Below are 20,501 nucleotides of genomic sequence, written 5' to 3'. Positions count from 1 at the left end.
AGTATCACAAAGTATTCACCTTAGATATAATGCCAGGTGATATTTTTCTATTTGTAATTTTTTAAAAATATTCATTACCATCTAATAGAGATGCCTACCTCCTGCAAATAAAGGCTTTACTAGGAGTAGCAGTGACACTGAAAAAATCAATAATTTACCAGGAAAAAACAAAAACAATAGATTAAAGAAATGCAACATTGTGTTACCTACTAAGTATCTGTGCCAAAAATGTTTAACCTGAATTGAATCAAACTGTACATCTAACATCCAGTTAACAGGAAATACAGAGAACACTAGAACAAGCTGAACAAGCTGGTGCCAAAGGAAGCAATCAGACAAAAACCAGAAGGCAGGTCATTCTGTACTGCAAGTCTCTTCAACAAATCAGTGTCATGGGTAAATAAATAAGTAAAGACAGCGGGCTAAGTTTTAGCAAAAAAAAAAAAAGAAAAAAGACTTCAGACAAAAAAAAAAGGTACTAAAAGAAGGAAAAGAAAAACTTAAGAGATATAACTAACTGTAATGAATGGTTCCTAATTGGATCCTGGTTTGAACAAACCAGCTACAAAAGACATTTCTGGGGATAATGAGCAATTTGAACATGGACAGGTATTACATTATTAAGAATTACTGTTTTTTTAATGTGTGAAAACAGTATTATAGTAATGCAGGAAATGTCCTTATATTTTTAGAGATGCAAATGATGTTGGTAACTTAGCTTTAAACTCTTCAGTTATTATTGCTCTACCTTAATGTACAAAACTAGCAAACTAATTATGGAGTACAGACGGGGCAAGTACTCTTCAAAGAAGTATATCGTGTCCTCCATAAAGCCCTGCCTGATTATTTCTGTTCTGTTCCACTCAGGTTAGCTTCTCCTCCTCTGTGCTTTCAAAGTAATCATATGTATCCATATATATTCAAGGAAACAGAGTTACTAAGGGGCTCATTTAGACAGGCAGCCGACTAGCCGGATGACTGCTTTTCACCTTGGAATAAGAACCTGGCCTTGCTGACACAGAGACTGATTTCAGCAGTAGGAAAGCCCTATGTTTGTAAACATTCTTTTTCATATAAGCACATAAATTGCAAAGCAGGTTCTTCTGGAATACCAATGCAACCCTCTAATATAAAAAGTATGGTGGAAGGAAAAAAGGAACAGTGAAGGAACAAGAACTTGGCTTCTCAGGTCTGGCACATTCTCACACTTCAGAGGCACTTTGAACCTCCTTGAGGAATTAGGGAGGACAAGGAAACTTCACTTCTGGAGTATGCTATGCTGGCTCTTATTCTGTATAAATGTCTCAAAGCAGGTTAATTTCTGCCATTAAAGAAAATGTATATTCTTTAACTCAATCTGGTGGCACTTTTCTATCAAAAACTATCTCACTGTGATACCAAACAATATCATAGACATAGCATCTATCAAATTATTTTGAAATCTACTTACCTATCTCCTTGAAAGAAACCAAGCAATACAAGGGGGGGACTTCATTTACAAAGTACCCTCTACCAGAGTGCCTGGCACATCCTGAGTACTTAATAAATGTTTTCAAAGCTGAACTGAAAAAATGGGAATAGAGAGAAAATCATAATTCTCCCCCACCGTCCCAAAAAGTAGTTCAGAGAGAATACTAGAATGGAACAACTGATGTGAGCTTTTTTTTTTTTTAAGATTTTATTTATTTATTTGACAGAGAGACACAGGGAGAGAGGGAACACAAGCAGGGGGAGTGGGAGAGGGAGAAGCAGGCTTTCCCGCCGATCAGGGAGCCCGATGCGGGGCTCGATCCCAGAACCCTGGGACCATGACCGAAGCCGAAGGCAGATGCTCAATGACTGAGCCACCCAGGCGCCCCCTGATGTGAGCTTAAGGACAGGGACTGCACCCCAAATTAATCTTTACATCCTCTGTCTAGAGACGATGGAGAGAGAGAAAGAAATGGAGACACAGGTATACGAGTGCAGAGAGAGAAAAGGAGATAGGGCAGAAGAATGAATATAGAGACTACTCAGTATACGAATCTTCCAAATGCCTTTCAGAGTAAACTAATCTGTAAGTACAGTTGTTTCTAATTGATTGGGAAAGGACAAGGAAGTACGCCTTTTTATCTATTACTGTCAAATAGGTAAATATTTGCTGAGGTGAAAACTCTGAATCCACAGAAGAATTCTAAATATATAACCATTTCTGTAAGAGCCTTGCTGACATCATTATCCCATTTATTAAGTGAAACACGGAAACACAATGCTCTGCTATTATACATGAAACTCTTTTTAAACAAGATATATGATATGTTTACTTATCTCAAAGCAGTCTCTAATATTACTTTAACCTATCTGCAAAGGGCTGGTTCCAGAACTATGTTCAAACTCTACAATTACGTAAATAAAGTTATTACAAGTAGCAGAGGAAATAAGATTTTCCAACATAGAGAAAAGACAAAATAAATCTATAAAGGAAGACATCTTTTTTTTTTTTAAGTAGACTCCACACTCAATGTGGGGTTTGAACTCGCAACCCTGAGATCAAGAGTCACATACTCTACTGACTGAGCCAGCCAGGTGCCCCAGGAAGACATCTTTCTAAAAAAGTAAACAAAAGGAATATATACCTGGCATTAAAAAACTCAAACCTCACAAAGAGGTAAAAACAAACGGTACATCTCTCTACCTCCAATCCCCAATCTTATTTCCCAAATGTAACCACTTAATATTTTATCAGGTATCCTTCAAGAAAAATATGTGTCTACTTTTTAATGTCTACATATGACATCATACAACAACAAAAAAACTTTTCTTGATACCTTACATTATATACTTAATATATCTTGGGAATCATTCCATATCAGCACATAAAATTAATAACACTCTAACAATATTTATCAAGCATTTATAACTTATATGCCAGATACTGTATAATGTGTTAGACTTGTTATACCCCATTTAATCCTCAGAAAAACTCTGTGAAGTAGGCATTATAGTAGGATATTTAAGTACCAAGAGGTTAAGGTCACAAAACTAATAAGGAATAGAACCAAGATCTGAACATAGAGCCCCCACTCTTAAACATTGCTCTCCGGCTTTCTATCTGCTACAGAGTTTAGGATATGGGTGAACCAGAACATATTTAACCAGCAAACTCTATTGGTAGACATTTAGGCTATTTCTAGATTTGTAAGGATTATCACTGGAATGCAAGCTCCATGAGAGAATTTTGTCTAAATCTAGAATTATGTGTGAAAAGAAAAAGAAAAAAATTTATTTTTTCTTTTGGGCCTTTTGTATTCCAAATTTTCTACAGCACCATATATTACGTTACAGTCAGAAAAACACATATTTTTATTTTTTTTAAAGATTTTATTTATTTGAGAGAGAGAGAGCATGAGAGGGGGTAGGGTCAGAGGGAGAAGCAGACTCCCTGCTGAGCAGGGAGCCCGATGTGGGACTCGATCCTGGGACTCCGGGATCATGACCTGAGCCGAAGGCAGTCGCTTAACCAACTGAGCCACCCAGGCGCCCAAAAACACATATTTTTAGATAAACTTCAAAAATAAAGTAACTTTCACAAGCTAATGAAAGGTAGAGAGGCAGGGTTTGAATTTAGATCCATAAAACTCCTAAGGCCTCTTTCCTTGGAAGCAAGTTTCCAAAGGTAAATGTTTCTAGCTACAGTTCATATTAATGAGTTCTCTGTTCTTGAAAACCTAGCCTATGAGGTCAGCTAAGATACTCAGTGAAAATGTCTAGTGTATACACTTAACATATTAATAGGAACACTGTAATTACAACCACCACCACTGTTATGATCTGTTTCCTAACTTTCAGGGATGGCTAAATAAAACTCCCTTCTGAGTCCCTGTCACTTGTCAGTTAGCCTGTGTTAAATTCTTTAAGAATTTAGGTTCACAGTGGGCCAGAAGCCACTAAAGGCCTAAGAAACAAAAACAAAGAAAGGTTGATTTGTGAAACCAAAGCACAGAGACAGTCCTTCTATATAATACACTTAACATTTAAGACATAATTCCTTTTTGGGGAGGATAAAGAAAAAAAGATGTTGATGACTCATGTATCCCATCTGACACAATTTTGGAATAACATTTAAGTCAAAGATTTAGAAAGCACTGTATGAAAGAGATGTGGATGTCTCCAACACTCTATCTATAGCATTCTACCATATCTTAATTTCCTCAACAGAAACGTGGTGATAACATTGTTCCCAACTTCATGGAACATATTAACTTGTAACTAAAGAAAAAAAAATTTTTTTAAAGATTTTATTTATTTATTTGACAGAGAGAGAGAGAGCGAGAGCAGGAACACAAGCAGGGGGAGTGGGAGAGGGAGAAGCAGGCCTCCCGCGGAGCAGGGAGCCCAATACGGGACTCGATCCCAGGACCCTGGGATCATGACCTGAGCCGAAGGCAGACGCTTAACGACTGAACCACCCAGGCGCCCAGCAAAAAAAATTTTTAATTTAGCATTTGGAAAAATTAACACTGATCTGAAATTGGCAACTAAAATGAAAACTGAGAGGGTGAGAAAACCTTTTACTGTAAAAAGTCAATCTTCCCAAAAGGAGATAAATTTATCTTCAATTCCAACCTACTTCACAAAAATAAAGCCAGAATCTCCCACAAAAGTACAAATTATATCCTGTATACAATTAGTTGCTAAGTCCTGTTCATTCTAACTCTTACATACTTCTCAAATCTTTGTCTTCTCCTTTCCTTTCCTACAGCACCTGCCTACGAATAGCATCATACTTAATGGTGAAAGTCTGAATGCTTTTCTTGTTAGACTGGGGAGAAAGCAAGGATGTCTGCTCTCACTATTCAACACTGTACTAGACGTTCTAGCCAGTGCAGCAGGAGAAGGAAGGAAAGAAACGGAAACAAATTAAGGGTGTTCAGATGAAAAAGGAAGAAATAAAACTCTTTACTCAGAGACAACATGCTCCTGTATGCAGAAAATCCTAACAAAAAAACTACCAGAACTAATAAACAAGTTCAGCAAAGGCAGAGGATATAAGTTCAATGTTCAAAAATCAACTGTATCTCTATACACTAGCAACGAAAAACCAAAAATAATTTTTCACTTTCATCATAACATCAGAAACAATACTTAGAAACAGATTTAACAAAAGAAGTACAAGACTTACAAACTGAAAACTTCAAAACTTTGCTAAGAGAAATCAAATAATATCTCAATAAATTAAGAGACAGGGGCGCCTGGGTGGCTCAGTTGGTTAAGCGACTGCCTCCGGCTCAGGTCATGATCCTGGAGTCCTGGGATTGAGTCCCACATCGGGCTCCCTGCTCAGCAGGGAGTCTGCTTCTCCCTCTTACCCTCTCCCCTCTCGTGCTGTTTCTCTCTCTCTCTCTTTCTCTTTCAAATAAATAAATAAATAAAATCGTAAAAATAAATAAATAAATAAATAAATAAATGAAGAGACAGTCTGTGTTTGTGGATCTGAAGACTCAATATGATTCGGTTGGCAATTCTTCCCAAAACTAATGTACAGATTCAACGTAATCCATATCAAAATCCCCAAAGGGGGAAATTTGCAGAAATTGGCAAACCTTATATTGATGTTGATCCTAAAATGCTTAAGTAAATACAAAAAATCCAGAATGAACAAAACAATTTCGAAAAAGAAGTAAAAAGTTGGAGGGCTCACACTTCCGGACTTCAAAATTTACTATAAAGTAACACTAAGCAGAAGAGTATGGTATTGGTGTTAAGAAAAGACACACAGATCGGGGCACCTGGGTGGCTCAGTCGTTAAGCGTCTGTCTTCAGCTCAGGTCATGATCCCAGGGTCCTGGGATCGAACACCGCATCAGGCTCCCTGCTCTGTGGGAAGCCTGCTTCTCCCTCTCCCACTCCCCCTGCTTATGTTCCCTCTCTCGCTGTCTCTCTCTGTCAAATAAATAAATAAAATCCTAAAAAAAAAAAAAACACACAGATCAATGAAACAGAATTGAGTATCAAGAAATAAACACATAGAGGTGCCTGAGTGGCTCAGTCGTTAAGCGTCTGCTTTTGGCTCAGGGCATTATCTCAGGGTCCTTGGATAGAGCCCCATGTCAGGCTCTCTGCTCTGCAGGAGACCTGCTTCTCCCTCTCCCACTCCCCCTGCTTATGTCTGTCTCCTCTCTTCGCTGTATCTCTCTCTGTCGAATAAATAAATAAAATCTTAAAAAAAAATTCAAAATAGTCAACATAATATTAAAAAAAAAAGAAATAAACACATAGAACCATGAGAGACTATGGACTCTGAGAGACAAACTGAGGGTTCTAGAGGGGAGGGGGGTGGGGGGATAGGTTAGCCTGGTGATGGGTATTAAAGAGGGCACGTACTGCATGGAGCACTGGGTGTTATACGCAAACAATGAATCATGGAACACTACATCAAAAACTAATGATGTAATGTATGGTGATTAACATAATAAAAAAAAAAGAAACACATTTATGGTCACCTGATTTTTTAAGGTACCAAGACAATGCAATGAGATAAGAATAGTCTTTGCAACAAAGATTGTTGCAATAGAACATTCACATGCAAAAGATAGATTTAAAGATTTTTTTTTATTTTTAAGTAACCTCTACACCCAATGTGGGGCTCGAACTCACAACCCCAAGGTCAAAGAGTTGCACGCTCCACTGACTGAGCCAGCCGCGAGTCCCACAAAAGATGAATTTAGATCCTCATCTCACACTATGCACAAAAATCTATGCAAATGGATCATTAAACTAAAGTAAGAGCTAAACTATAAAAACTTGTAGAAGAAAACAGAGAAGGAAATCTTGACCATGAATTAAGCAGTCTTAGAGAATAAAACCACAATCACGATCCACATAAGAAAAAAAAATTGATGTATTGGACTTCATCAAAATTTAAAATCTCTGTGCTTCAAACTTCACCATTAAGAAAATGACGAAACAGGGGTGCCTGGGTGGCTCAGTCATTAAGCGTCGGCCTTCGGCTCGGGTCATGATCCCAGGGTCCTGGGATCGAGCCCCATCAGGCTCCCTGCTCAGCAGGAAGCCTGCTTCTACCTGCTCGGCAGGAAGCCTGCTTCTACCTGCTGGGCAGGAAGCCTGCTTCTCCCTCTCCCACTTCCCCTGCTTGTGTTCCCTCTCTCGCTGTGTCTCTATCAAATAAAATAAATAAAATATTAAAAAAAAAGAAAATGAAGAAACGAAGCAGGTAGAAAATATTTGTAATTCATATATCTAATAAAAGACTTATGTTCTGGACATATAAAAAACTCTACAATTCAAAAACAAGATAAATAACCCAATTTAACTATTTTTTTTTAATTTTATTTATTTGACAGACAGAGACACAGTGAGAGAGAGAAAACAAGCAGGGAGAGTGGGAGAGGGAGAAGCAGGCTTCCCGCTGAGCTGGGAGCCCAACGTGGGGCTCGATCCCAGGACCCTGGGATCATGACCTGAGCCGAAGGCAGACGCTTAATGACTGAGCCACTCAGGCACCCCGATAAATAACCCAATTTAAAAATGAGCAAAAGATAGGAATAGATATTTCACCAAAGAAGATATGTGAATGGCCAATAAGCACAAGAAAAACCATCACAAATCAGGGAAATGCAAATCAAAACCAAAATGAAATGCCATTTCACACTCATTAGAATGCCTACAGTCAAAAAGAAAACAATTAACAAGTGTTAGCAGGATGTGGAAAAATCTGAACTCTCATATATTGGTGATGAAAATGTAAAATGGTGTAGATGCTGTGGAAGTTTGCCAATTCCTTAAGAAATTCAAATACAGGGGCGCCTAGGTGGCTCCGTTGGTTAAGTGTCTGCCTTTGGCTCAGGTCATGATCCCAGGGTCCTGGGAGAGAGTTCCACATCGGGCTCCTGCTCAGCGGGGAGCCTGATTCTCCCTCTGCCTCTGCCTCTCTCTCTTTCTCTCTCTCATGAATAAATAAAATCTTAAAAAAAAAGAGAGAGAGAGAGAGAGAGAGCCTGGGCCTGGCTGTATAAAGATGAGAGGAAGAAATTGTTTTGCAGTCAGAGAAAGAATGTGAAGACAAGAAAAGAGGAGCGCCAAAGTGGAGTCTCGAAGAAAGTCTTGCACCCTTAGGCTCCTTACCACAGTCCCTTACCTTCAGCAAAGTTTATTAAAATCATTAAATGGCTGATATGAGTGCAGTTTTCTGGTCGCAGAGGATAAATGAGAAACACCTCATGATGCAGAACTACAGCAGAAAGGAGCCTGGGAAAGCCAAATTGCGAAAACTAAGCAGACCTTCCCGTGAGGGCTGAGTTGGCATTAAGATCAGAGCTAAACTTAAAGATAAGGAACAGGGATCCAGAGCTGCTTCACATTACACTGCTTTTCTTTATATTTTTGGATTCATCAGTTACATATAAATTTTAACATGTAGTACAACTGACTATATTGCTATATATTTAAATAATTATAGTGAAGCTGAACAAGTTACAATGACCAAACTTAAAGAATACCAGTTATTTTGGTGTGACCAGCATTTACCTTCCCCCTCTTTCTTTTGGTTAGAAACCTCTTCTTTTTGGCAAAGAACTCATTACTTGAGATTGGGTGGGGCTGACACCATCACCTCTCTCCTCAAGCCAAGGAGAATGACATGTGATCCAGGAATGGCCAGCATCCTCTATCCCCTAAACACAGTAATTGGTTCAAGCAGGGGCATGTGACACAAGCCAAACCAATGATGGAGCTCCTGAATCTTTTCTGCCAGAACTAAATGGTAGGATTTGAGCCTGGGTCTGTCAACTCTCATTGTAACCATTTAGTGGAAAATCTATCAAAGACACGAAGAGAAGAGGCTGCTGAAACCCTCGGTATCCTGAGACCTGATGTACTCAGTTATAAGCGAATTAATCTGACTGGTGTTTCTGTCAAATGCAACCAAAAAGTCTCCTCTGTAAAAAGCCACTGAAAGTGTAGTGATACACCCAGACTGCTTGCCAAAGGGCTCTATGATGCAACCCAAAAGTGAAGGGAAGTTCATTCTCTGAGGAGATGGAGTTGACTAATGGAAAACAGGATGCAAGACAAAAGCAGGTAGATCAATTTCTTCTTCTTCCAGACTCCTATCTACTGATGTGAGAAACTGTCCCTCTGTCCAAAGATATCCTGTGTGACCAAGCCAGCATATCTGCCAAACACAGTCTCTCTCCAAGCCCTTTGTGAAGCAATGGCCAATAAGATAAGGTATCACCTTACATTGTTTCCCCGTCTCTGTCTCACCTCCCTTTTCTCTTGATGCCCCGGGATTATGCCTCCCAGTAAATCCTCAACTCTTAATCCTGTCTCACTCTGTTTTCTTGGCAACTCAGATTAAAAGGGTATCTACAAAAAAACCTACAGCAACCATTAGGCTTGCTATGAAGTGCAACATAGAAAGCTTTCCCTCTGAGGTCATAAGCAAAATGAGGATGCTCAGAATTAGTACAATGTTAAACAGAAATGGTAATAATCCACATAGTAATATAAGATAACCGTCCACAGGACAAGACAAAAATGTAAATCAGCTATAAGGTTTGGAAAGGAACAAAAATTCGTAAGTTCCAGATGACACAGAAAATACAAAATTCATGGATACATTTTTTAAATAACTTTCAAGTTTCACTTTATTTTTATTTATTTATTTAAAGATTTTATTTATTTATCTGTCAGAGAGAGAGCACAAGCAGGGGGAGCAGCAGGCAGAGGGAAAAGCAGGATCCCCACTGAGCAAGGAGCCCCATGCGGGACTCAATCCCACGAGCCTGGGATCATGACCTGAGCCAAAGGCAGATGCTTAACCGACTGAGCCACCCAGGCGTCCACCACAGATACATTTTTAGAACTGACATGTTTAGCAAGGTATATAGCAGGATACAAAATGGTTATTTACCTAGAAATAAATCTAACAAAGGATATGCATGAACCTTACAGAGAAAATTATAAAATTTTGTTGTATGATGTAAAGAAGACCTAAGTAAATGAAGAGATACACCATGGCCAAGGCTTGAAAACTCAGTACTATAAAGACATCATTTCTCTGCAAAACTGATATACAGATTCAATGTAATCCCAATCAAATACGAATAGGACTTGGGGATTTTTTGTTTTTTAATAGATTCTAAAATATACAAGGAAATTCAAAGGGCTAAGAGAAGTCAAGACACTCTTTTAAATGGTGGGGGGAGTTATTCTACCAAATTCCAAGACTTATTATAATTAAAATTGTTTATAATTGGTGAAAATATGTATAACCAAACCAATGGAACAAAAGAGAGAACCCAGACAAAGACCCACAAATAAGGACACACAATCTATTATAGAGGTGGCAGGGCAGGTCAATGGGGAAAGGATAATCTATTTGGAAAAAAATTAAAATTTCACACCATACACGTATCAAGTCAAGTGGAATATAAACCTAAATATAAAGGAGGTAACTAGAAGGTTTATAATAATACAGATGAATATCTTAACAACCACAGGGTAGGAAAATATTCCTTAAACAGGACCTCAAAAGTACTAACCTTTAGAAAAGAGAGAGAGAAAGAGAGAAACTGATAAAAGTGTATTCAAACTGAGAACTTAGGGGCACCTGGATTCAGTTGGTTTAGCATCTGCCTTTGGCTCAGGTCATGATCCCAGGGTCCTGGGATAGAGCCTCACGCATCGGGCTCCCTGTGCAGCCTGCTTCTTCTTCTCCCTCTGCCATTCCCCCTGCTGGTGCTCTCTGGCTCTCTCTATCTCCCTATCAAATAAATAAATAAAATCTTAAAAAAACAAAACAACAACAACAAAAAAACTGAAAACTTAGTTGGGGTGCCTGGGTGGCTTAGTCAGTTGAGCATTCAACACTTGATTTCGGCTCAGGTTAACGATCTTAGGGTCATGAGATGGAGGCCTGAGTCGGGCTCCGTGCTCAGCACGGACCCTGCGCGAGATTCTCTCTCCCTCTCCCTCTGCCCCTCCCTGTGCTCTCTCACTCCCTCTAAAATAAATAAATCTTAAGAAAAAAACAGCTGAGAACTTAGTTTTCAAAAGACTCCATAAAAGAGTTTTTAAAAAACCACAGGGTGAGAAAAGATATTTGCAACACATAATATCATTCAATGGATTAATACACTGAATATATATAAAGTACACAAATCAATAAGAAAAAGAATAATACAAAGGAAAAAAGGGGGGAGAATACAAAAGATTTAAATAGGCAATTTACAAAAGAGTATATTCAAATAGTCAATACACATACAAAACAGAGCTCAATCTCAATAGTAATCAAGTAAATAGAAATCAGAACTTTTACAGTAAGATAGCATCATGCATACATCCATCAGATTGGCAAAAATGACAAAGTTGACAATACCAAGTGGTGCCAACTAGGTACAGGAAGACTACTGTGGGAGTGTATATTTCTTCAGCTATCTTAGAAAACAGTTTGGTATTACCTAATAAACTCCATGATAAATAAAACTGCTATGAGGAGCAATAAAGAATACCTAAGGACCAGCAATCCCATACCTGAGTATACCCTAGAGAAATCCATGCACATGCATACCAGAATATATGTATAGGAATGTTCATAGGAACATTTTTCTAATAGCCAAAAACTGGAAACAATCCAAATGCCCATCTACTGTAGAATGGAAAATCATGGTATATTTATACAATGAAATAATATAAAGAAAAAAGAATGAACTCCAACTACTTGGAACATTATGAATGAATCTCACAGACACAATTTTGAACAAAAGAAGCAAGACAAAAAAAATACAACATACAATATGATTATATTCAAATGAATTCAAAAACAGAAAAAATGCTTTTACTTAGAAATGCACTCATAGGTGGAAAGAATAAAGAAAAGCAAGGATGGGGCGCCCGGGTGGCTCAGTCGGTTAAGCGTCTGCCTTCGGCTCAGGTCACGATCCCAAGGTCCTGGGATGGAGCCCCGCATCAGGCTCCCTGCTCAGCAGGAAGCCTGCTTCTCCCTCTCCCACTCCCCCCTGCTTGTGTTCCCTTTCTCGCTATCTCTCTGTCAAATAAATAAATAAAATCTTAAAAAAGAAAAGCAAGGAAATGGGGGCGCCTGGGTGGCTCAGTCAGTTAAGCATCTGCTTGTCCCTCTCCCTCTGCCTTGCTCCTCCCCCAGTTTGTGCTCTCTCTGTCTCTCTCTCAAATAAATAAATAAAATCTTAAAAAAGAAAAGCAAGGAAATGGTTTTTCCAAAAGTAAGCATAGTGGATTGGAGTGGTCTGCAGAAAAGGGTAAGATTTAGAAAAGAGAAAGGATAATATCAAAAAGAAAGAAAAAAAACCAAAACGGAACAGTTACAGAGTTGGAAATGAGCAGAGCATTTGTGAGGGTACCAGGAAAATGTTAGACTGAGTGGTCCAAAATGTAAGCTGGAGAATAAGTCAACAAGAAAAGGACCAGACTATAGATGATTTTAAAATGCAAGCAAGAGTTTGGGTTTAACACTGTAGGAAGCTACTATAATATTCTTGAACAAAAGAATGCCATGATAAAAGCTGTATTTTAGGGAGACTTCATTTGCAACACGTTTCAATTACAGGAGGTAAGAGACTAGATCAGCTCTGGCCCCGCTGAGGTCATCTAGAAGTGAGATAATAAAAGATGCTCCAATGTGGCAGGATGGCATTCATTCAAACAATTCTTACATGTCCAGTTGCCACAAGATTCTGTGCCCGACACAAGATAAAAAGACACAGACCAGTCGTCAAAGAGCTCTGAAAAGCAGTATAAAGTAGAGGGAAAATGGGGGCATGGGGGATGAGGGCAAGAAAAATTAAAAAGACAAAACCCAGGGGCGCCTGGGTGGCTCAGTTGGTTAAGCGACTGCCTTCGGCTCAGGTCATGATCCTGGAGTCCCGGGATCGAGTCCCACATCGGGCTCCCTGCTCAGCAGGGAGTCTGCTTCTCCCTCTGACCCTCCCCCCTCTCATGTGCTCTCTCTCTCTCATTCTCGCTCTTTCAAATAAATAAATAAAATCTTTAAAAAAATAAATAAATAAATAAATAAATAAATAAAAAGACAAAACCCAGAAAACAGTAGCTCATGAAATCCGTGATGAAGAAAAAAATCAAAGGCTCCTAATCCTCAGGCATTCCATAATTCAAGTACACATAAAGTACCACGGGAAGCACAGCCATATGGCCCAGAGACTGATGAGAACAAGCAGAAAGTGGTTGTAACTGCACCACATACATGTGAGAAATGTGATTAGAAAAAAGGAATGACTGGTTGGCAGCTAGAAATGCCAGAAGATCAATGGTTCTTTGTTTTATGATGAGAAAGGCATAGTAAGTCTTATGGTTTAAAGGAAAGATCCATAAAAAGAAACAGACTGAAGATGCTAGAAAGGAAAGGAAAAATTACGAGATCAAGGTTCTGGGGGAGGTGGAAAGGTAATAGGGTCCAAAGGACAAAAAAAAAATAGGTAAACTTTAGGGAAGGGATACCTTACAGGCTCAGGAGAAAGATGGTTAAATGACCTATAGGAACAGTAGCATATGAGGTTGTAATGGAATCATGTTAGGTGATCCAGAACTTTTCAGTAAAAGATGGGGTAGGGAAACAAAGATGTTAATAAGAGAAATGATTTAGAGTAAACCTCATTTCAAATGAAAAGACATTCATTAATAAAAGATCAACTCTGTAACTCTGCACTGTTCTGCTCTCTCTCTCAGGGGCAAGAAACAGGTTAGACAGTCAGCATTAAGAGTTAGTGAAATGAGTACAACAAAAGGCCAAAGTGATAAAAAAGGCAGCACAGAAGTAGTTGATACTATGTGGAAAGAATTTATTTGGTAATGAATTGAAGAAAGTAGACTGAAAGATTGGGCCTGTACAGCCAGAGTTATGAACAGATTCAAAACTTAAAAAAAAAAAAAGAGGTTATAAATAAGCCTATGTCCAGGAAATCCTACTCATGTTAAGATTTTCCTCAAAAATAAAAATCTGATGAAAGCCTTTCATTCAATTCTGCTTCTTAGGCAACAAAATGATACCAAATTAATAAAGGAAAGATTAAGTAGGTAAGGGTAACTTTGGGGATGCTAACAGCAGCACTGTTAGAAAAAAGAAATACAACCAAATAAAAAGTTTAAGATCTGAAATCAGAGAACTAGGGTTTGAGTCCCAATTTAGGCAAATAATTTCATGGTATGTAGGCCTCAGTTCCTCATCTGGATTATGAGAATAATAATCATTGTAAATAATATAGGAATAATAATAGCAGCAACTAACATTTGTTGAATGCTTATTATGTTTCAGGCACGGTTTAAGTGTTTTACATGTATTAACTTATTTAATCTTCATGATGACCCATAGACACTTTTATCCCCATTTTACTGAAGAGAAAACCAAGACAGGGAAATTAGATCAACTGCCCAGAATTATATAGCTATTACGTGGTATAGCAGAATTCCAGTCCGTGCAATGTGACCTGGTGTCTATATCCTTTACAATGTTCTTCCGCCTTTCTAGGTAATAAAGATGAGAATATAGTAAAAAGTGCTTTAAGTGTATCCAAATGTTCATCATTCTGCTGAATATCAAATAACAGGACAAAATAATCTAAACAAAATCATTAATCTACAATCAACACTCCACAAATTGTACCTATTATAGCCTAGGGTGTGATTAAAAAGGGGGTAATCGGGCGCCTGGGTGGCTCATTTGGTTAAGCGACTGCCTTCGGCTCAGGTCATGATCCTGGAGTCCCGGGATCGAGTCCCACATCCGGCTCCCTGCTCAGCGGGGAGTCTGCTTCTCCCTCTGACCCTCCCTCCTCTCATGCTCTCTCTCTCTCTCTCATTCTCTCTCTCAAATAAATAAATAAAATCTTTAAAAAGGGGGTAATCAACAATGTATACACCTTGTCCTCCAAAAGTAGGGGGAACAAACAATAGGCAATAACTGTTATGAATAAAACATACATGCTGCTTTTCCACGATGAGCTGAGGTAAGTAGTACAATCAGTGATAAAAAATAAAGAGCTTTGGGGTGCCTGGGTGGCACAGTGGTTAAGCTTTGGACTCTGTGTTTTGGCTCAGATCCCTGATCTCAGGGTCATGAGATGGCGGCCCGCACAGGACTCCAGCTCAGCGCAGTGTCTGCTTAAGAGTCCCTCTCCCCCAACCCCTCCCCCACAAAAATAAATAAATAAATCTTTTTTAAAATTTAAAAAATAAGAGTTTGAGAAATCCCAAAATCATGCCCTCAAAAAATAACAGCACTAAATGCAAAGGGTTAGGAAATGACTGAGCCAGAAAAGAAATCAGTAGAATTCTTTTTAAAGTAAAGGTTTCAGGGGCACCTGGGTGGCTCAGTTGTTAAGCATCTGCCTTTGGCTCAGGTCATGATCCCAGGGTCCTGGGATCGAGCCCCGCATCAGCTCCTTGTTCAGCGGGAAGCCTGTTTCTCCCTCTCCCACTCCCCCTGCTTGTGTTCCCTCTCTCGCTGTCTCTCTCTGTCAAATAAATAAAATCTTTAAAAAAAAAAATAAAGGTTTCAGAACAATCATAAAGCTTTAAAAGAAGAAAAATAAGGTTTCAAACAGCAACAGGCTATTCACAGAGCAACAAATTTCATATATACATATCATAAAAAGACCACTTCCAAGAAAAGGTCCTACACCACATTATAAATATTATAATGATGCTGGACACTTATGTAGAAAGCACTGTTCTAAGCACTTTACAGGAACCAATTTAATTCTTTTAACAACCCCATTAAGGTAGGTCCTGCTATGATCCCCAGTTTATAGACAGGGGAAATGAGGCAGAAGTGTGGTGAAGGAACTTGCCCAAGTTTATTCAATGAGCGCCAGTGCTAGGATGTCAACCCCAAGCAGTTTATCTCGAGAGTATGTGCTATACTTCCTCTAGTAGGAAACCAAGAAGCAGAACAAGAATTTATTCAGAAGTATTATTCGGCCAGAGCGCCTGGGTGGCTCCGTTGGTTGAGCGTCTGCCTTCGGCTCAGGTCACGATCTCAGGGTCCTGGTTTCGAGTCCGACGTGGGGCTCCCTGCCCAGTGGGGAGTCTGCTTCTCCCTCTCCCTCTGTCCCTCCCCCCACCCTCCACCCCCCCTCCCCTCCCCTGCTTGTGCGCTCTCTCTCTCTCTCTCCCCCCCAAATAAATAAATAAAATCTTTAAAAAAAAAGAAGTGTTATTTGGCCATACTTGGTAACAAGAATGAAAGTACCTTTCAATCACAGTAATTCGTCATCTATAACAGTTCCGTCCAAATCAATCCGCGCATTCTTCCTGTACTACCTCATCTTCTCCTCTGGTTTCAATTACAATCTCCTTGCTGATGATTCCCAAATCTATTGACCTCCAGCCCAATCTCCCTTCTGCATCTTAAACCTCACCAACAACCTAACAAATATTTCTCTTTCAATGCTCAACGAGCATCTCAAACTCAACATGTCCAAAACTGAATCATCATCTCTTTCCCACCTCAATTCCCACCCTCAAATCCCTTCTTTCTCCTGTACGCCCTCACCTCAAGGACTGCCTCCATCATCCACCTGATTGCCCAAGTCAGAAACCCGGAAGTCATCCCAGACTCCTCAGTCTTCCTCACCTTCCATACCCAATCAATCACCAGTCACCTCCTCTAAGTATTTCTCCAATCAATGAATGTCTCATTTCCATTGCTTTACTTAATCTGACAACTTTACAAGGCTTATTATTTTGAATTTTGTGTTATTTTGTGAAACTTTCTTTTTTTTCTTGTATTTTGTTCTGTCTAATCCTAGCACAAACTCCATGAATGAAGAACAGGTATCATATATATTTCATATCTAACTCCCTAATGTGCGATTTCCCAATCAACACATGTTCTCAGCGAAACTTGGTTCTAACAAAGAGAAATTAATACTAAGCATGTATGTCAAGTAATACATTTTTTCAATGGCATTGCCTTCAGAAACAAGATCCAGTTATTTTGCAAAAAAAGTAAAAAAGAAAAAAGGTAGTAATTTCCTATTAACTCTACCACAACTCCCTAGGATATACCAATTATTAATTGTTCAATGATAGCTACTAAAGGCCATGCACTATGCTAAACACTTCACACAAATTATGCCACTTAATGTTCACAATGTTATCAACAGGGTACTGGTACTATACCCATTTTCCAGATGCCAAAACTGTAACTTAAGAGAGCTTACACAATTTGATCAAGGTGCCAAGTTAGAAAAACAACAGGCATCGTCGTCTGACATCAGAGCACATGTTCTTAGGCACTTGCTGTTTGCCTCTTTTTTTTTTAAGATTTTATTTTTAAATAATCTCTACACCCAACACCGAGCGAACCCACAACCCCGAAATCAAGAGTCCCATGCTCCACCGACCAAGCCAGCCAGGCACCCCTTGCTATTTTGCCTCTTAAGGATAAAATTAAATGTTTTAAAGCTCAAAGAACAATTAACCACAAAGTTTAAATCAAAAAGATGTTAATTCTAAATGAAAAACGTGACAAAACAGAGTAACGCTTTGGAAGTTCAGGCGGTTAAGAAAGAACCTGTTTGGTCGGTCCAAAAATCTTTAAGAAAGATCAGCAAACGACAAAGATCCAGAACCACATAAAATTGTCAAAAAAGTAATGCATTCGAATGCTTCTTTTCTTGGGACATTATAACAAAACCAACACAGTCTAGTGTCTTACACATTAGTATATTTCCCAATGAAATTCTACAAATGTTAGAATCCCCCGCCGTAATTCAATTTTTGGTTCTGGCAACCTACCCACCACCGGCAGGTAAAAGGTTCGGAAATCTCAACCGTGATTGCTTGCTTACTTCCAGACTCCTAAAATATGAGTCAAAGGGCCAGTGTAAAAAGAACACTGCCTATCATCCATCTTCGTCTGGTGCCATTAGAAACACAGGCGCACGTTTAAATTCACATGCTACTAAGATCAAGCTCCAGCCTACAATTTCGTCCAAGATTCGGCAGCTGCACACCCAAGGTGCAGACCACAAGCTCTCAACTTTTCATTTTGAGTATAGGTTTTAGATTCTGGGTGCGAGAGCCCACTTTGAATTGGCCCCTGGGTGCAAAGCGGATTCCTGTCAGATTTCTCGGGAAGGGTGGGAGGCGTGAAGAAGTGACGGCCTCCCACCGTCCAGGAGCCCGCCGCGCGCCGAACCTTTTGTTGGGGAGGAGAAGAGGGCGGACCCCCGCACCCTCCTGGGGGCAAACGGGGGTGGGCGGGGAGAGCGAGGGAGCGAGACGCCGCGGCGGCCCCCGGCCACCCCGGGGGTGGGGACACAAAGAATTTGGGGAGAGCCGATCGGCCGGCCGACGAGCTCCCCCACCCGCCCTGCAATAAGCCGCCGCGAAAACTCCAGGCCCGGGCCGCCGAGAAGCGGGCGGAGGCGGGCGCGCTGGTGTGCAGGGCTCCCTGCGCCCCCCACCCCCACCCGGGGCGAGGATCGGCCGCCGGCGCGGGCTGAGGGCCGGGGTTGGAGGGCGGCGCGAGGCCTCGGCGGCACCCGCCACAGCCGCAAGCCCCCTCCGCCCAGCCGCGGACCAGGCCGCCAGATCCCCGCGCCCGCGTCGCCACACCCACCCGCCTCTTAGGCCGGGATCGGGAGGGCTACCGGCTCTTTCTCCCACTGCGGCGGCGCGCCCCGCGCCCGAGATTTACCTGCTGATCTTCTGGGCAAAGGCGCGGCGCTCGGCCATGGCTGCTAAGGCGGCGGCGGCGGCGGTCTGGGCGCGGACGGGCGGGCGCGTGCCTCCTCGCTCGCGCTCCCTCCCTCGCGGCCTCCGCCAGTCCCAGCTCCGGACCGGGGAGGCTGGGGCTGGCGGCCGGAGCCGGGAACGAGCCCTGCCGTAATGCTCCTGAGAGGCGCGCAGCGAGAAACCGCTCCTCCCCCAGCGCGTCAATCCCCGCGGGAGCCCGGGCTTCGGAACGCAGCTGCGGCCGGTTGGAGCCCAGGGGAAGAATGGGGCGTGGAGAGAGCGACACGCCAGTCCTGGCCGCCTCGCTGTCGCGGGGCCCGCACGACTGAAAGGACACAGAGAGCAGCCAGAGAGGGGCCAGCGACTTGGCGAGGCAGGAAAATAAGATTACAGAACGCGGGGGGGGGGGGGAGCTTGGCTTTCCCGAAAAGGAAGGGGAGGAAATGGAAGATGGGTTTTGCCGAGGGGGGCTGTGCTCTGCCGCCCTGGATGGCTGGGTTCTTGTTCCTGCAGCGCCCATCTCCGAGCAGTTGAAAGCACTTTCTGTTCTGCTCCGACCTTATGAATGGGGTCTGACCAGAGAAAAAATGGTTTTTCTTGTAGAAAAAGAGCTAAAAAAGACCTTTCTCCTACACAGGTAACAATAATAGTTGACTTGTGGTGTTTAGCCAGGCACAGATGAAAGTTTTACAGGCACGATCTTAATCGCCACGACAGCTCTTTGAAGTAAGTTCTTATTATGCCCATTTTAGAGACAAGGAAATTGGTTCAGAGAAGCTAAGCGCCTGGCCCCAGGTCACACATACGGTAACCTCTTCAACTGAGGTTCAAACCCAGAGCCCAGTCCTTTTCTTTGAAGATAAGTGTTTCTCCGTTAACAACGCTCTTGCTGAGGACGCTGGGTGGCTCAGTCGTTAAGCGTCTGCCTTTAGTCCAGGTCACGGTCCCGGGGTCCTGGGATCGAGTCCCGCATTGGGCTCCCCGCGGAGCTTCTCCCTTTCCCACTCCCCCTGCTTGTGTTCCTGCTCTCTCCCTCTGTCAAATATATAAGATCTTAAAAAAAAAAAAGACAACAATACTCTTGCTGAAATTATTACTTTCCCCCTTTGAGATCTCATTTTCCATTTATAAATGTTGGACCAGATGAGCTCTAATGTACTTTACCATTTTGACGTCCTGTTAGTCTACATGTTTACCACGCAAAATGATCTTGCCTATTAAATCCTATAGAACAGGGACTAGCAAAAATCATGTTTTATTCTATTGTAATCCCATAGTATGTAGAATGTTTGGCTCCTAATTCATATTTGCTGATTGCTGATGTTATGGTGAAACTAGGAAAAATCAACTTGGTTTCTTGTACCTTTACTCAAGTATTGCCAGGATTTACGTGTATTTTTTTTATTATTAATATGTTAATATGTTCTCTCTGTGTCCTTGTGAGGTAATTGGATATTTGTTTTCCTCTCTTTTACAGTTGGAAAATCTGTAGCATAGAGCCATCTGCTCAGTCACACACTGAGTCAGGGGTGAAAGCCTCAATTAGTCAGATCCACAACTTCCTGTCTAGTTTTATAACCACTGTGGAAGGCTTCATATTTTGTTTTAACAATGCACATTCCAGTATAGTCTACTCAAAGAGGATTTTTGTGTAACTTCTGCTTGAATGTGTAACCCACCTAGATATTCTAGAGAACACAAAGCTGAACTAGACTCAGTCCTGCTGTCAGGAAGTTTGAATCCATTGGGAAAGATGAAACAGC

The 20,501-nt window shown here is 41.1% G+C and overlaps 1 protein-coding gene across 9 annotated transcripts in view; it reads right to left on the bottom strand.

Moving 5' to 3' along the window:
• DOCK7 (dedicator of cytokinesis 7) overlaps positions 1 to 19,095 on the bottom strand; it is a 219,826-nt gene extending 200,731 nt beyond the window's left edge. For all 9 annotated transcript variants that reach the window (XM_073896632.1, XM_073896628.1, XM_073896629.1 and 6 more), the window contains exon 1: positions 18,701 to 19,095. In XM_073896632.1, coding sequence (XP_073752733.1) covers positions 18,701 to 18,738 — 38 coding nt within the window. In that variant the 5' untranslated portion in view covers positions 18,739 to 19,095. The remainder of the gene's footprint in view (positions 1 to 18,700) is intronic.
• Positions 19,096 to 20,501: the final 1,406 nt, after the last annotated feature.

The sequence above is a fragment of the Callorhinus ursinus genome, unplaced genomic scaffold (genome assembly GCF_003265705.2).
Source record: "Callorhinus ursinus isolate GAN/ISIS: 27379988/994484 unplaced genomic scaffold, GSC_fseal_2.0 scaffold9, whole genome shotgun sequence".
NCBI classification, from domain to species: domain Eukaryota; kingdom Metazoa; phylum Chordata; class Mammalia; order Carnivora; family Otariidae; genus Callorhinus; species Callorhinus ursinus.
Note: the sequence above shows the minus strand (reverse complement) of the source record. Positions and strands in the feature narration are given on the sequence as shown.